Source organism: Anthonomus grandis, chromosome 2 (assembly GCF_022605725.1).
Source record: "Anthonomus grandis grandis chromosome 2, icAntGran1.3, whole genome shotgun sequence".
NCBI lineage: Eukaryota > Metazoa > Arthropoda > Insecta > Coleoptera > Curculionidae > Anthonomus > Anthonomus grandis.
In genome coordinates, this window is record NC_065547.1 from 8,884,648 (window position 1) to 8,899,296 (window position 14,649).

The following is a 14,649-nucleotide window of genomic DNA, read 5'->3' on the forward strand; positions in this document are numbered from 1 at the left end:
GTGTCTTCTTTTTCAGGTTATTGCCTTCGGCTAAGCACTATACGGATATGCAGCAACATGGTTCTATGAAACTGACCACTTATTTTGCCTTACTAATGTATTGTTGTATATCTAGGACTGAAAAGTTGATGGTAAGTTAAATTGGAGTCAAGTAAACTCTCTTTTGACTGTATGATTACAAAAGGCTAACCTCTTAAATAATCATAAAACCTAAATCAATTTTCTCGTTTTACCTTACTAAGAAATCACTGTTTTTTCAAAGAAATTAAAAAAATACTTAGTTATAGCAGGGATTTAAATAAAATTTCATAGAGGTATTAAGGAGAGTCCCGGAATTAATTTGAAGTCAAAACCACGCAAATCGGAACATTAAAATGCGAGTTATAGACCATAAAACATCATCTTTTCTAGTTTTACTTTGCGAAACGTCACCTACAAAAATATTAATAAAAACTTAGTTAATTCAGGGATTTGAATGAAATTTTATAGAGATATTCAGAAGAGTCCCAGAATTAATTTATAGTGAAAACCATGCAAATCACAGCATTATAAAGCTAGTTATAGGCCAGAAAACCGAAAGTTTTTTAGTTTTACGTTACTGAGATGTCGCCTACAAAAATTTTATACATATAAAAACTTAATTATTGCATGGAAGTTCATAGAGGTTAAGACCTTGAATATGACCTATGAACTCTCCTTAATAGGAGAGTAGGAGAGAGAGTCCTTAAGATCTTTAATATAGTTCTTTCATTTATTACAGGCAGTTGAGGATAATGCACCTGTTTCAAGAAATCCAGAAAAATTGCATTTTCATTAATCTTAAAATTCGTACTGTAGTTTTTTTTCCTTAAGAGCCTTAATAACAAAAATTTAAATTTTTTTTCAAATTTATTCCAGGCAATTACAATTTTTACATCTATTCCAATAAATTTAAAGAAATATTATTTTTCATTTATACCAGGTACAGTTCAGGATTTTTTTCAGCGTGTTTTTCTTTAATTCGAGACAGTTAAAAACCTGGAGTTCTTTCCTAAATCCAGGAAGTTGTGCCTGGAAATAGAATAAATTTAAAAAAAAAAGAATAAATTCGTTATTTTCAAACAGGAAATAATAAAACGCCTAGAAGAAAATAAAAATTACTCAATTTTCAGATTTTTATTAAAACTGAAACTTGAAAAAAGTAATATCGTATATAAATTTTTGCCCAAAAATGCCGCCTAATGAATAAAATCCTTTATATTCGAACATACTTTCTAAAAATTCAAATTTTAATAGCTCTCTTACTATATAATATAAAAATCGCATCCATTCCTTGCAGAGACCAATATTCAACTTTTATAATTTCTTGACGGAAACAAAAAAACACAGTCACAGTCTCACCACATAATAAATGGCTAGACATGTTTCGCTCTGACTAGCGCTGCATCAGGCCTACAATCAAAAATATCAAGGCTAAACAAAATGAAATTTAAATAAAAAACACTAATTACTATTAAAAGCCATTTGACATTTTTAGGTTATAATTATAAAAAAAAAAAAAACTAGAATTCATAGGAGTAGAAGTCCAAGTGTAAAACCTATGAGTTCACTAAAGCTGAAGAGTTCACTCTGTTTAAAGTTCTATAATGGCATTTAGTCAAGCAGACAAGGGTAATTGCTGATAATTTTAAAAATTAATGACGATGTTTAAATGTATTGGATTTTTTGGATTCAGAGGATAGTGGTACAGTTAATAGAGACCCCACTAACTTGTATTTTACGAAAGTTAAACATATGTCGGACATACATCGGACAGGTGTAGCTTAACACTTGGGTCTAAGATTTATAGGATACAAATAGTATTTATTATAGTATATTAGTAATAGTATTTATCCTATGAATCCTAAACTCCGACCCTTTATCCTCAAGACCAATATATATAAGACCAGTTCTTTTGTTAACTCTTCATGCTACAATCTCTTTTTATTTGAATAGCGTTCTGAGAGAAGTAAAACAAATGTAAGAACACAAAGTCACGGTCTCATCAAATCCATATAATTTGTTCAAAGCTACACGTGTTTCGCTCCTATTCTCGGTACATTCCGATACAGGATTCTCGGTACGAAGCGTGAACATCAAACAGTGTTATTAGTAAATTATTAAAATTTTTTAGATCAATATGACCCACAGGTGGCATACAAATCCTGCCTAAAATGATTACTATTAAAATTCTGAAAGCACCTATATCTTATAACCCTTGAAGCACAGGACACCTTAGAACGATTTAGCATAGAATAAATTATTCTATGACCAAAAATCAAATCTACAGGTAAAACTTCAGACTTTATAACAACTGAAGCATTAGATACAAAAAGAGCATACATCTTCTGATCTCGATGTTGGTATAACCAATGATTTGTATCTTATTGTAATTTTCGAAATATGTTTGGAAAATTTCGGAGGTCTATGTAGTCCCCCATGCATATTCATCAACTACAAGAATTAAACTACAGAATATATTGTCTAAATCACCCACAATATTATTAAAGTTTAAGGTAAAAGGCTTATAAAAGACGCAAAAAGCATATTGTTTATTATGAATTTTAGTCTTAAAAATAGGAAATTCTAAACAAGAGTTAAAATTATTAAAGTCAAAATCTATTAGTTGAACCTTAAGCTCTTTTTTTATGTATGCTGCTACCACACCCCATTCTGTCTCTTCTAAAGAATTGAAAATCGGGAATGCAAAACAAATTCGAGCTATCCTCTCGAGAGCTACCCTTCGAAAGCCATGCCCCTGACAAAAGGAATATATCAAATTTATTAGTTATAACTGAATTTTATTTGATAATTTTGGCAGTTAGGATAATTCTGGATGAGGATTTTTTTAATTAATTTTTTAGCAAACTTTCACCATTCTTGACAATATTAATAAGGAATTATTATTGAATTCCTACAAAGTTATTTATTAGTAAATGAATGAGTATTTCGTACCCAATTTCTCATGAGAACGTTTCTTGTACCTCAAAAGCTTTCTTAGTTACAGACACTTTTAACCAAGAGTCACTTAGTTTAAGTATTTGAAAAATATATTGTAATATCAATTTTCACACGAAAACCCTCATTGTATATCCCTGATAATGGACATCTTATATGTCCGAAACATGTAGGATAGATGATTTTTCAAATAAATTTAACCCCTGAATATTATTTTTTCAGTTAAAACATCAAATTTTATACAAAAAAAGTTTATAATTTTCTACTAGGTTACAAATTATTGAAGCTATGACATCTAAATGGAAACAATTAAATTGTATCGACAAACTTTATTTTTAACATCAACTTATAAACTTACAAAATAAAATAACTAATTTTTTTAAAGAATATGCTCGAAAACACCACCTTGTTCTTAAAGAAATTTTTTGAGCACGTTTTTCAACTGCTCGAATTGTTTTAAGTATGGTCCTGCTATCTATTTGGGTTATCTTTTCCCTAACTGCAGTCTTTAAAGCGTCGACGTTATCGTACTTTTGCTTGTAAATTTGGTTCTTTAAGTAACCCCACAAGAAGTAATCAAGTGGGGTTTGATCTGGCAATCTGGGAGGCTACTGGATGGGGCCATATGTTCCTATCCACTGATTTGGCTAATAAGTACTTCTGTAGTTGTGGGCAGGTGCGCCATCTTGCTGAAAATGCAGTTGATGTCTACTTATAAAATCCAATTGGTCTAAGAAATTATTCAAAATTTCCGTCATAAATTCTACATATTTTTCACCAATTACAGTACCTTTAACCAGTACCTTTTAAAAATCCTTTGAACAGTGCCATAAGTAAAATTAGAGTCATTGAGAATATCTGGTATTGAATTCTCACGATAAGCTTCGAAAAATCCAATAACTGCAATTTCCTTATTATGAATTATTTTTTGGCCCTTTTTTTAGCAAAATCATTTTCGTTGCCCCTGTTTTCAATAAAGTCTCAGAAAATACGATTGAATGCGAGCGGGATGTAATTCAGTGTAGTATTCTCGTGCTCTCAAAGAGGATTTTCTGCACACTAAATAACATTCTAACACATCACACATTTCTTTATGAGAGCTATCATTTTTCTTAAAATTAATAACTGACGGAATGAATCTTATAAACGAGTATTTGACAAACACACTAATGTTTGACATTATTTGATTTTATCATTGTTTTCCAAAGTTTGACTTTCTGGGAAAAGTCATTATAAACTTTTTGGTTTAAAATTTGATGTTTTTTACAGAAAAAATATAATAAACAGGAGCTTCCATTTAAATAAATGTTATTTTACTGAAAAACTCAAAAATGTGATTTTTGTTTGGATAACCCTGTATATTAAAGATTCTGAGCCTTCACCAATTAATGAATTTTTAAACCTCTTCTCTAGTTTGGCCAATACTTTATCCAACTGTGGCACCTGTTCCATCCGAAACTCTCGGAACCCTCCATCCCAGCATATCATAACAAACAAGCCTTACTAGCGTTTTGGAACCACGTATGCACCGATTGTCCGGAAAACGTACAGCTGATGCTGGCCAACGCGCACGTCACCAAAAATATCGCTTTTAATTACATTTTGTGAGTATGTTGAACCTTATTACCACGGTGTTTATGATCGAGATTATTGAATGTGGATTCTATTGATTAGGGCTGACCATGACGATCAGGAAATCGTGTTATACAATAGGGCGATGTTGCCAGCTTATTATGGCTTGTTGAGGATGATGTGCCAACAGTCGAGGGTTTTCACCAGGAATTTGGCTAACCATCAGAATTTACAGTGGGCTTTTAAGAATATTACCCCGCATCCCACTCAGTATTCTCAGGCTGTGGAGGAGCTGTTTAAATTGATGCAAATTATGGTGATGAAACATTCGGATTGTTCGGAGACGGAACAGAGGGAAATTTACACTTTTAAGCGCACCACCCTTATGACTTATTTACAGGTAACATTACGGGTTATATATTTACAATAAAAATAAATTGCACGCTTTTTACAGTGCTTAGATGGAAGGACAAGTTGGGGTACATTAATCAACGCCTTTAGGATCCTAGTGGAAACAAACGATGATAAACTGTATGTAGTTTACAATGGGGGGTTACAAATCGTTTTTGAGGTAGTAAAAACTTTCCATTTTTACCATCTCACATTTCTACAATTCGTTTTTTTTTTTTGTTATTATAGTGTTTTCAAAATTTGCACGTGATGCTTCACGAAGCGACCGCTTGTCACGTAGTGGCCGACATGCTGGACGTGTTGCAAATATTGTCGGATTTGATGCACTGCATTCGTGCTTTTAGGGATAATAAAGATGCCAGGAGTCTCATTTTGGCCACAAAAGATTGGCTGGAAGTTATACGGAAATTGGCGACCTTGTTGAACACTTATAATCCGCCGGAGATGAGGTCGCTCTGTATAGGTGAGCAAGCAATAACATAAACATACAGTTTAGCAGTTGCAATTATTGGAATATCAATTCTTTTATGAATCAAACAAAATAAAGCCAACGTAAGATCCTCATACGAAACAGATATACGTTCATGTATTTGCTGAAAGGTGGAAAATAGGCTTGAATGCGTTGTGGTTGGACAAACATGGATAGTTTTTTTTGGTTTTTTTTAAGATAAAGTATGGAAAATATTATAGAACTTGTTTACAGGCAGTTGAAACACTACAGAACAAAGTTCTTCTTTTCTAATGACTTCAACTACCTAGAAGAAAATATTGCCTTTCTTTTAGATCCAGTTAAGTAACTACAAAACAAAGTTTCTCTTTTTCTGTAATGACTTTAACTGCCTAGAAGATATTTATTTTTTTTACAGCGGTCCAGTTATCGCAGAAGAAAATTCTTCTTCTTCTTTTCTGATGACTTCAACTGCCTAGAAAATATTGAATCTTTTTTTACGGGCAGTTGAGGTATCATAAAGCAAAGTTCCTTCTTCTCTAATGAATTCAATTGCCTGAAAGAAATTGAATATTTTTTACACTTATCATACAACAAAGTTCTTCTTTTTGTCTAATAATTTCAAAAGCCTGGAAGAAACTATTGACTTTCTTTTACAGCCAGTTGAGTTACTACTTAACAAGGTTTTTTTATCCACTTATCCAGTTTAGTTACTACAGAATGGGATTCATCTCTAATGACTTTGACTGCCTGAAAAATATTAAATATTTTTTTTACAGGGAGTTGAGTTATCATAGAACAAAGTTCTTATTCTTCTCTAATGAATTACATTGCCTGGAAGACATTGAATCAACTCCTCCAGAAGATGGCAATTAATGATGACTTTTTTACAGGCAGTTGAATAATCACAATGCAAAGTTTTTCCTCTTTAATAACTTCGAAAGCTTGGAAGAAATTGAATCTTTTTTACAGGCAGTCGAGTGACTACAGCACAGAACCTTCTTCTACTTCTTTAATTAATTTAACTGTCTGTAAAAAAACATAATCTTAAAAAATCCGTCTTAATTATTTCTCAACAACTCGGAAGAATTTGATAGAGCGCTTCAAATAAACCGAAAAAAGCCATACGTCCATTTCATAAATTTTGAACCTCGGTCAACCCATACCCTGTGTAAAAAAACAGCCTAAACCTTCTAATCTTGCAAAAAATATTTATTATAATCAGGCTTATCCTTAAAATGTAAATTAAAATTAGAACAAAAATATTTATATATAATTCTAAAATTGGTTAACAGCATCACTAATTACTTAAATAAAATTATCGCCTTTGACTTTTCTGATATTTATTTATTTAATCAGATTTAGTTACAACCACCCAATAATAGGACAATATAATACTACTATCTAAAAACTTAAATCGCAAAGGCGATAAAGCAAAGGAAAAAAATTTAATTTCGTATAATAAACAATAAATTAAAGTTAACACAATGTACAGTATCCATAAATACAAATAATTAGTTAGTTCTGAAAGCAAGAAAGCTACCAAAATTGTCAGCAAGTGTACATCCTGATATGTGCAAAAGTTGTTCTTATTTTGCTTTATGTAAATAACATTCTCAATAATGTACAGTGATGGGAGAGTTTGAAAACCCAGTCAAGCAAAAACAGAACGACAATCCTCTCTATTGACTGGCTTGTCCAGACAACTTTTAAAAAAAAAGCCTGTGACGTATGCCAAAGTAAGCTGTTCGCATGAGTTTACATTCATACATGCTTAAAATAGGCCTAAAAAACAAAATAAATTAGAAGATTAATTAAGTCGGCTTAAAAAATTGAATTCTAGATGAAACTAGTAATTAAATAAAAAATGGTATTTTATTAGAAAAGGTTGTAAGTACAAAAAATATACACATTTATATATATTATCATTTTATTAATATTACTTATTTTCTTCTCCAATGTAAGGCAAACTAGTGAAACGAGATTTTTGAAAGTATATAAGAGTAAATAAAATTAATAATAAAATAGGAGCATAATATAGAATACAAAATACAAATATTATTTATAAATTCAAACACTTTTTAATAACTTATTCGACCTTATTCTAAATTTAATTGTTTCACTGTCACTATCATTGTCTGAACTTATTATTAAGGGCTCAACATTGGGATTTATAGACGCGTAAGTATTTTCTACCTTTAAAACATGTTGTATGGAGTTTTTCCAACTATCGGTTGTAATATTATATACTACACTTTTTATTAATTCCACTACAGACGCATTTAATGTTGGGAAAGTATTATTTCTTCAAATATTCGATTTTACTTGATGACATATATGTAAGTTCCATGAAAACACAATAATATGGAGGTAGCCGCAACACTGTATGCCCATTTTCCATTGCCAATTTATCACACACATACTCTTTATTTATTTTAAAAGCGTTTATGTACTAAAAGTTCTCGTTTTTTTGTACGTCTCGTAACTTGACTACTTGACGTATGGTAACTAGCATTATTCATAACAATAACACTATTTTTTTGAATATTTATAAGAAGGCGATATTCAAACCAATTTTCAAAAAGTTGTAAGTCAGTGTCTTGGTGTTAGTCCAGGAAAGAATCTGCTATATTTTTAGCTGAAAGTAGTAGACAGTTTAGAATGAAGCCACTTTCTGACCCTGCATGTATTATTGTGATCCTCTTCCCTTGACTGTGCGTTGGTGTTACATTTTTTTGAGGAGTGAGTGTGGTGTGGCTGGAGTGAAGTGGGTGGAACCTTACCGGCACTCGATGTACGCGATTTTTTACGCACTGTCTGCTTCGATATTTGAGTTGTGTTTAAATTTTTCTTATTTCATTCACTTTATCACTACTTTTTTATTGTGGTATATTTTGATGGTGAAATTATTTTAAATTGTTTCAATGGCCACTATTATAAAATATTGTGGAATTATTTGACAATTTTTTTAATTAATATTAAAAACCTGATATAGGGAAATATTAATAAATTATTGTATATGTATAAAAAATATTTTTAATAATGTTTAGTGCATCAGATATTTTATATCTAGGTATTTACTTGTATGTACAGGGTGTCCAAATTCGAACATTCTGTTAGATTATTGCTATACAGGAGATAGCAGAGCCCTGCAGTTTTTGCATTGCTACTTTTTTATGACCACCTGTCATAGTTTTTATTCTACAGAGTTATTTTACTTATTTATACTTTATCTTGTTATTATATTTAATTTTCTGCATTATTATATAACATATTTAAAAAGTAAAACTTAATAAGTAAATTGATATGGTTTTTTTGGTAGAACACGATTATATTATTTGTTTTATTGTATTCTTGACTGCTATAATAATATTCGAATTTTAAAATAGGCTAAAACAAGGTCAAGAAAATTATATAATATAAGAATAAAATCTGTTTAGCTTTTTAAATTAAAAAAAATTATCAATGGGTAACTAAAAATGCTTCGTAATACTTTTACGAAGGGGGTACGGAAAATAATACTATACCTACATGTTCCGGACATATAACATGTCCATCATCAGGGATACAAATTGAGGGTTGGTTTTCGTCAATACATATTAAAGATATAGTGCCTCCGGCAAGGTCAAAATGTTAAAACAACTAAGGCGCAATTCACACAGAACGGGCGTATGGCGGTGGCGTGGGACTGGAGCGGACGTGGCGCGCACACTTCACATAGGAAGGGATTCAATGTGATTATTGTCATTTATTTGTTACGTACGAAGATGATCAAGATATGTTGAACCTTGTAAATTTAGCTAACATTCAAAGGCAAAGGAGTTACTGAATACATCCCTTGTGGTTAAATAAAGAAAAAACTGGTGGTTCGTTCAATGTTATGCGGGAGCTCAATATGTACCCTGAATGTTTTTAAAGTTTCTATCGAATCTCTGTTCAATGTTTTTATAAAATACTAGTAAGGGTTTAGTAAGGGTTAATATTAAGAAGAAACCTACAAATTGAAGAGAACTTGTCGGTTCAGAGGGAAAGGCTGTTATTAACAAGACTATTAACTGAGGTAAGTTGAAGAAAATATATTTAAGTGAATTTCTTTCTGTTTAATTTAAAACAAAAAAAAATAACGATAATGTTACCCTAATATTTATTATTGTATTGTATAAATTAACTCAAATGAAATTCATCCGTGTTCCTGTGCGGTACTGAATCTAGATTTCTATTTACCGAATCTTCAATCCAAGATTAAGAACTATCCATTCGGATAGTAGAGGCTTCAGGAATGGTTGAGGATAGTATTTGCTCGGCTAAATTCAAAATTCCAATTTTGAAACGCCGCTTCTGAACAGAATTCATGGACTTAAAAACGCCAGGTCTGGGTCAGGAGGATCGATGATGCGTCGACAGACTCTTGATCCACGTTGCCTTTGATCTTACAAGACTTCAAGAAAGGATCCAAAAAGGAGAGATGTGGGGCCAAATAATATTCTTTAACTGGTTTTGTTCCTTGTCCTGATTTTGTTTTTAATTTGGCTTTATATTTTGAGTACCTTCCTCGTATGTTTTTCCAGCGGTCTTTACACTCGGTTACTGAAACAAAAGTATAATTTCTAATGTAAATACGAGTTTATGCATCTTTTGTTAATAAACAGGTACATACTTACCATTTTCACTGAATTTATTTGATATTTTTTCCCATGCTTGATCTTGTGCACTTCTATTGCAGTAATCCGTCCTTTTATAGTCGTACAGAACTGCATACTGTTGCACGTCTTCACAGAACTCGTATTAAATAAATAACCATCCCGCATTTTACCAAATAGACAAAAAGAAGCAATATAAACTGCTGTTTGGTATATGGCATTTACCACTAGTGTAGGCCACTCGTGGCGTCGAAGTGACGTGACGTGGCGGTGGCGTGTCTTATCACGCGTGTGCCACGCCATTTCTATCTGTATTGCCCCATAAACGAACATGCAAGTGGCACATGCGTCTACCACGCCAGTCCCACGCCAATCCCATACGCCCGTTCTGTGTGAATTGCGCCTAACAATGAATAAAAGTGGCATATTAAGATGCACGAGAATGGGACTAAAACTGGATCTACACAAACATTAAAATCACATGATTACAACACGTGTTGTAATATACATATTAACTCCGCTGCAAGTATGGACTACTTCTTCACCTTTAAATTTTATTATTTTTAATTCTATAAAATAATTAATTCCATTTTACAATAAAAACACAAATTCATAAAAAAGGATGTACGCCAATAACACGGCAACATTCCATCTGAATTTCCCCTCGCGCGTTTCATGCGTCGTCCAGGACCGTTATCTGGGCGAACGGTATTGATTTTTCTTCATACATCTGATACATTTTTTCTTCTTAAGATACAAATCACTCTTATCCACACATTTCAAGAAGCCAGAGTCGCTTCGCTTTCTCCTGGATTGTGGATTTCTCTATTGTATATTTAACTGTAGACAAAGGTTTTTTTGTCAAAGCACACGGGTTAAAATCTCTTTATAGTAAAGATTGGTATACATTTTTTATAATTTCTTTGGCATCGGAACTTAAATGCCTTCTTCTAAAGGTGTTACTACAGGCTTACTATTAGAGCTCGCCCATGGTCGCTATATTTTTGAGATATAATGCCACAAAAAAATAACTGGCTTACAACAATAACCACTTAAGTTAACTTGTAAAGAACTTAATTAGAACTAAATTGTCACACTCAATTTATTGTTATTTATATTAAACCCTAAGTACTTACGTCTGTAAGTACTTAGTAAAGGTAGGTATAATACTTACAGACCTAACATTACAAGTTTTAATTCGGACTAAACTAAGGTATAAATATATACACAAATTTACATTTTTTGCATTACAATATTTTGCAATGCAGGTAAATATTAACTTTCGATTACGACTCTGACGACAAATATGATAATGTTGGGTCTTTTTATGTCCCACAAGATCAATAGTATATCTTTGAGTAAACTATACACTTGTCACATTTCTTTTGAAAGTCAAGAAGTTCTCTATAGTAATCCGATATAAATTACCACAACGAAGACAGTCACGCTCTAACACACAGAAAAAACAACCTCTATCTCGAGTAGAATCTTCTTCACCCTCTCTTTTTTTTTCTAGACGTTTTAAAAGAATTCGTCCTAATAATGACCCCCGAAGCAATGCAAATCCTAGTTCCTCTGCTGTCCCATTGCCATTCGGCCTTCCAGGACAGCCAGGACGCGGTACCGTTGGGGCCCTACTTCCCCAGAAGAGGCCACTCGTTACCGATCGTCACCGGAAAGGGCGGAGCCCGTCCTTTACGGCCTATGGTCCAGATGACCGTGCCCCAAAATCAGTTGGAATGCAGCAGGGTAATATAAAATTAGCTCCCATATGTCTATTTTAACGAAACCGTTAAAAATGAATTTCTTGGTAAATTGAGAATATTTTTTAGGGTATAGATCCTGAATACGATAAGGCCCTGGACAAGTTTTACACGCCCTATCACGATTTCATCGACACGATGTTTCGTTTGGCGGTAAATAACGAATCGGTACAGGAGGTGTTGATCAATTTAAGCGCGGTAGTCGGATACGAGGCTGTTCCTTTACATTCCACTTATTTTCCTAAATTGTGGTTAGATATACTAAAAGCTCAAGTAAGAAACAAAGTACAATTTCTTGGTTTATGTTACTAATAATTGTTATTGTTACCAGCATGTAGATAGGAAATATATTAACATGCTCACTTCTTGCAACTATTTTGTGGATTACGTGGAGGCGATCCTGCTGGATGAACGACTTTGCTTGACCGTCGATGCGATTTATGAGTTTTTGATGGCGTTTTTCCCCAAGGTGAGATACAGTTTCATATTGATTAAATTACGTATTATACAAATATCAAAGTCTTTTTAATTTTTTTTTTCTACGACTGTTTAATAAAAGGCTTATTATTTACGCATTTTGCATAGATAATAATACCTATTGCTCACGGCTTTGGTTCTCATGGTAATTTTGTTTTTTATTAAAAAAAAATGGCGGGAAACCAAACAGAAATATTCTAAGTTGTGATGAATACATTCTAAAGTGCCATGGCTGTTAAAATATTATACAGTTAGATGTTGAGGCGTTGCTATACAACTTCACAAGTTATAGGGAAAAGGTCCCTATATTGGACCACCTAACAAAATACATCTGTAAAATGAAATTTTGTGAACCAAATTATAACAAAAAAATTGTACATAACTTTAGGTCTGTTATAAATGTATAGAGCTTACAAAACAGGCTAAAACCTGTTCCTGTGGTTAGCAAAAAAAAACAAATCAAAATAGAGTCATTGGTCCAATTTAGGATACTGGTTTCCTATTTTAAACCGCAAGTTCCCTAAATTGGACCATGTCTATTTTTTTTTTAATTTTTAATGAAAAAACGTTTATTAAACTAGTCAAATACAGTACAAAACTAAATGTAATTCTGAGATTAATTTACTAATATACATATAAGCCTAAAATATTGGGTATATAAAAGAAAAAAATCAGTCACTGTCAGACTCGCAATTTATACATTCATAGAACTCAGTATTGCGACCAGTGGTGCACTTTAAGTGTGCCCACTTCTTGCACAAAACACAGCGTATCCACTCTTCCCCTGAACCAGATTGCAAAAATGGAAATAGGCAAACGAGGCAAAGGCACTCTTCGTCTTCCGATTCCGATTCACTTGATGACTTTTGCGGCAAACGGCGTTTTCCCTTATCAGATTTAGATGCAGGGGACTGTCCCTTGAAGGTCGGCTTTGAAGAAGAAAATACCTTTTTAACGGTTTGAGGAGGTGCCAGTTTCTTATGTTGTTTTTCTTCAAGGGCATCCTTGTAGGGGCTACTAGTTATTATTATCGTAGAACTGGAAGCTGCTGTGCGTGATTTTCGCTTTAAAATTGGTAGAGGAGATATTTCAATAGATTTTCTTTTTTGGGGCGATGGCTTGGAGCATGCGAGCTCTACCGATATATCTGAGGATGTGGAAGCATGTTGGGATAGGCTGTTGTTAGTAGAAGTACTCTGGGACATTTCGTTTACTGAAAAGGTAATATTGTCTTTTGGCGCATTTGTAGGCTCGATGTTCACATTGGAAAGGCAAACGAAATCACTGTCATCAAACACATTTTGATCTAAAGGCCATATGGCGCATTTCGCAAGTCCGCTTATAGCATTTCCCACTGATGCAGCTTTTGCATATGCTTCTCCCAGTAATCTTAATACCTGAAATTGCGTAATATTTTGGGTAGGGTGCGCACGAAGCCATTTATCTGCTGCTTGATTGTAATATGAACTAAGAAGGTTAAAGAATGAGACGTCACAGGGTTGCAACCTGTGGGTAGTGTGTGCTGGTAGTGACAACATGATGATTCCATTATCCCTTGCTAAAGTTATGGCTTCTACATTTTTTGTATGGGGGGTATGTCCATCCATTATCAAAAGTACTTTCTTATTTTTAGATGGCTTCGCAAAATTAATGAAATGCCTTAGCCATTTTGCGAATAATTCACTCGTTATCCAGCCCGATTCTGAGCAAGCAAATTCTGTTTCTGGAGGTGCGCCTTCTTTGAGTTCATCTTTGAATCTTATTCGCTTGAATATAAGCATCGGTGGGACGTACATACCAGCAGCATTAATGCAGCAAACACATGTCGTGTTTACTCCACGTTCTCCGCTTGTAAGAGATCCTATTTGATGCTAATTTTTTGCGGTCTCTGGACTGTAGAAAGGCCGGTGTCATCGACATTATATATCTCCGACGGACCAAACTTATGTTTATCGTAAAGAGCAGTGAGGCAATTAAAAAAAGCTTCAACTTTTTCCTTGCTGAACCCTACAGCCCTCGCAGCTGAAGTTGCCTCCGGCTGGCGAAGCGATATCTTTGTGTCTAGACATAAAACAATAATACCACTTTTTGCCCGCTCGTCTATTTTTAAACCTGTGCGGAATTCCATTCGCTTCGGCGATATCGTATGCGAGTTTCCTTAAATCACTACGAGTGATTCCAAACAGACTTCTCTCAAGCTCTAGAACATGCTTTACTATCTCTTCCTCAATTTCTGGTGGAAGATCTGCGGCTCGTCCAAATTTTTTTTCACTTCCATGAACATGTTTGTTTTTGTCGTCAATTCTGCGTTTTAAAGTTGCCTTCGGTATTTTATACCTTCTAGCTATTTCGTTTAAACCTA

The 14,649-nt window shown here is 33.3% G+C and overlaps 2 protein-coding genes across 7 annotated transcripts in view; one reads left to right on the forward strand and one right to left on the reverse strand.

Moving 5' to 3' along the window:
* LOC126750701 (ubiquitin carboxyl-terminal hydrolase puf) overlaps positions 1-14,649 on the forward strand; it is a 146,370-nt gene that overhangs the window by 128,694 nt on the left and 3,027 nt on the right. For 5 of the 6 annotated variants that reach the window (XM_050460392.1, XM_050460393.1, XM_050460394.1 and 2 more), the window contains 8 exons: positions 17-131; positions 4,390-4,580; positions 4,651-4,948; positions 5,003-5,119; positions 5,188-5,422; positions 11,564-11,796; positions 11,880-12,083; positions 12,142-12,279. In XM_050460392.1, coding sequence (XP_050316349.1) covers positions 17-131; positions 4,390-4,580; positions 4,651-4,948; positions 5,003-5,119; positions 5,188-5,422; positions 11,564-11,796; positions 11,880-12,083; positions 12,142-12,279 — 1,531 coding nt within the window. Of the gene's footprint in view, positions 1-16; positions 132-4,389; positions 4,585-4,650; positions 4,949-5,002; positions 5,120-5,187; positions 5,423-11,563; positions 11,797-11,879; positions 12,084-12,141; positions 12,280-14,649 lie in introns of those variants that run through there. The other variant, XM_050460397.1, reaches the window with a different exon arrangement.
* Positions 6,841-14,649, reverse strand: part of LOC126750703 (rac GTPase-activating protein 1-like) — a 33,592-nt gene continuing 25,783 nt past the window's right edge. Inside the window, exon 11 of the mRNA XM_050460399.1 lies at positions 6,841-7,192. The gene's annotated coding sequence lies outside the window, so the exon portion shown is untranslated. The remainder of the gene's footprint in view (positions 7,193-14,649) is intronic.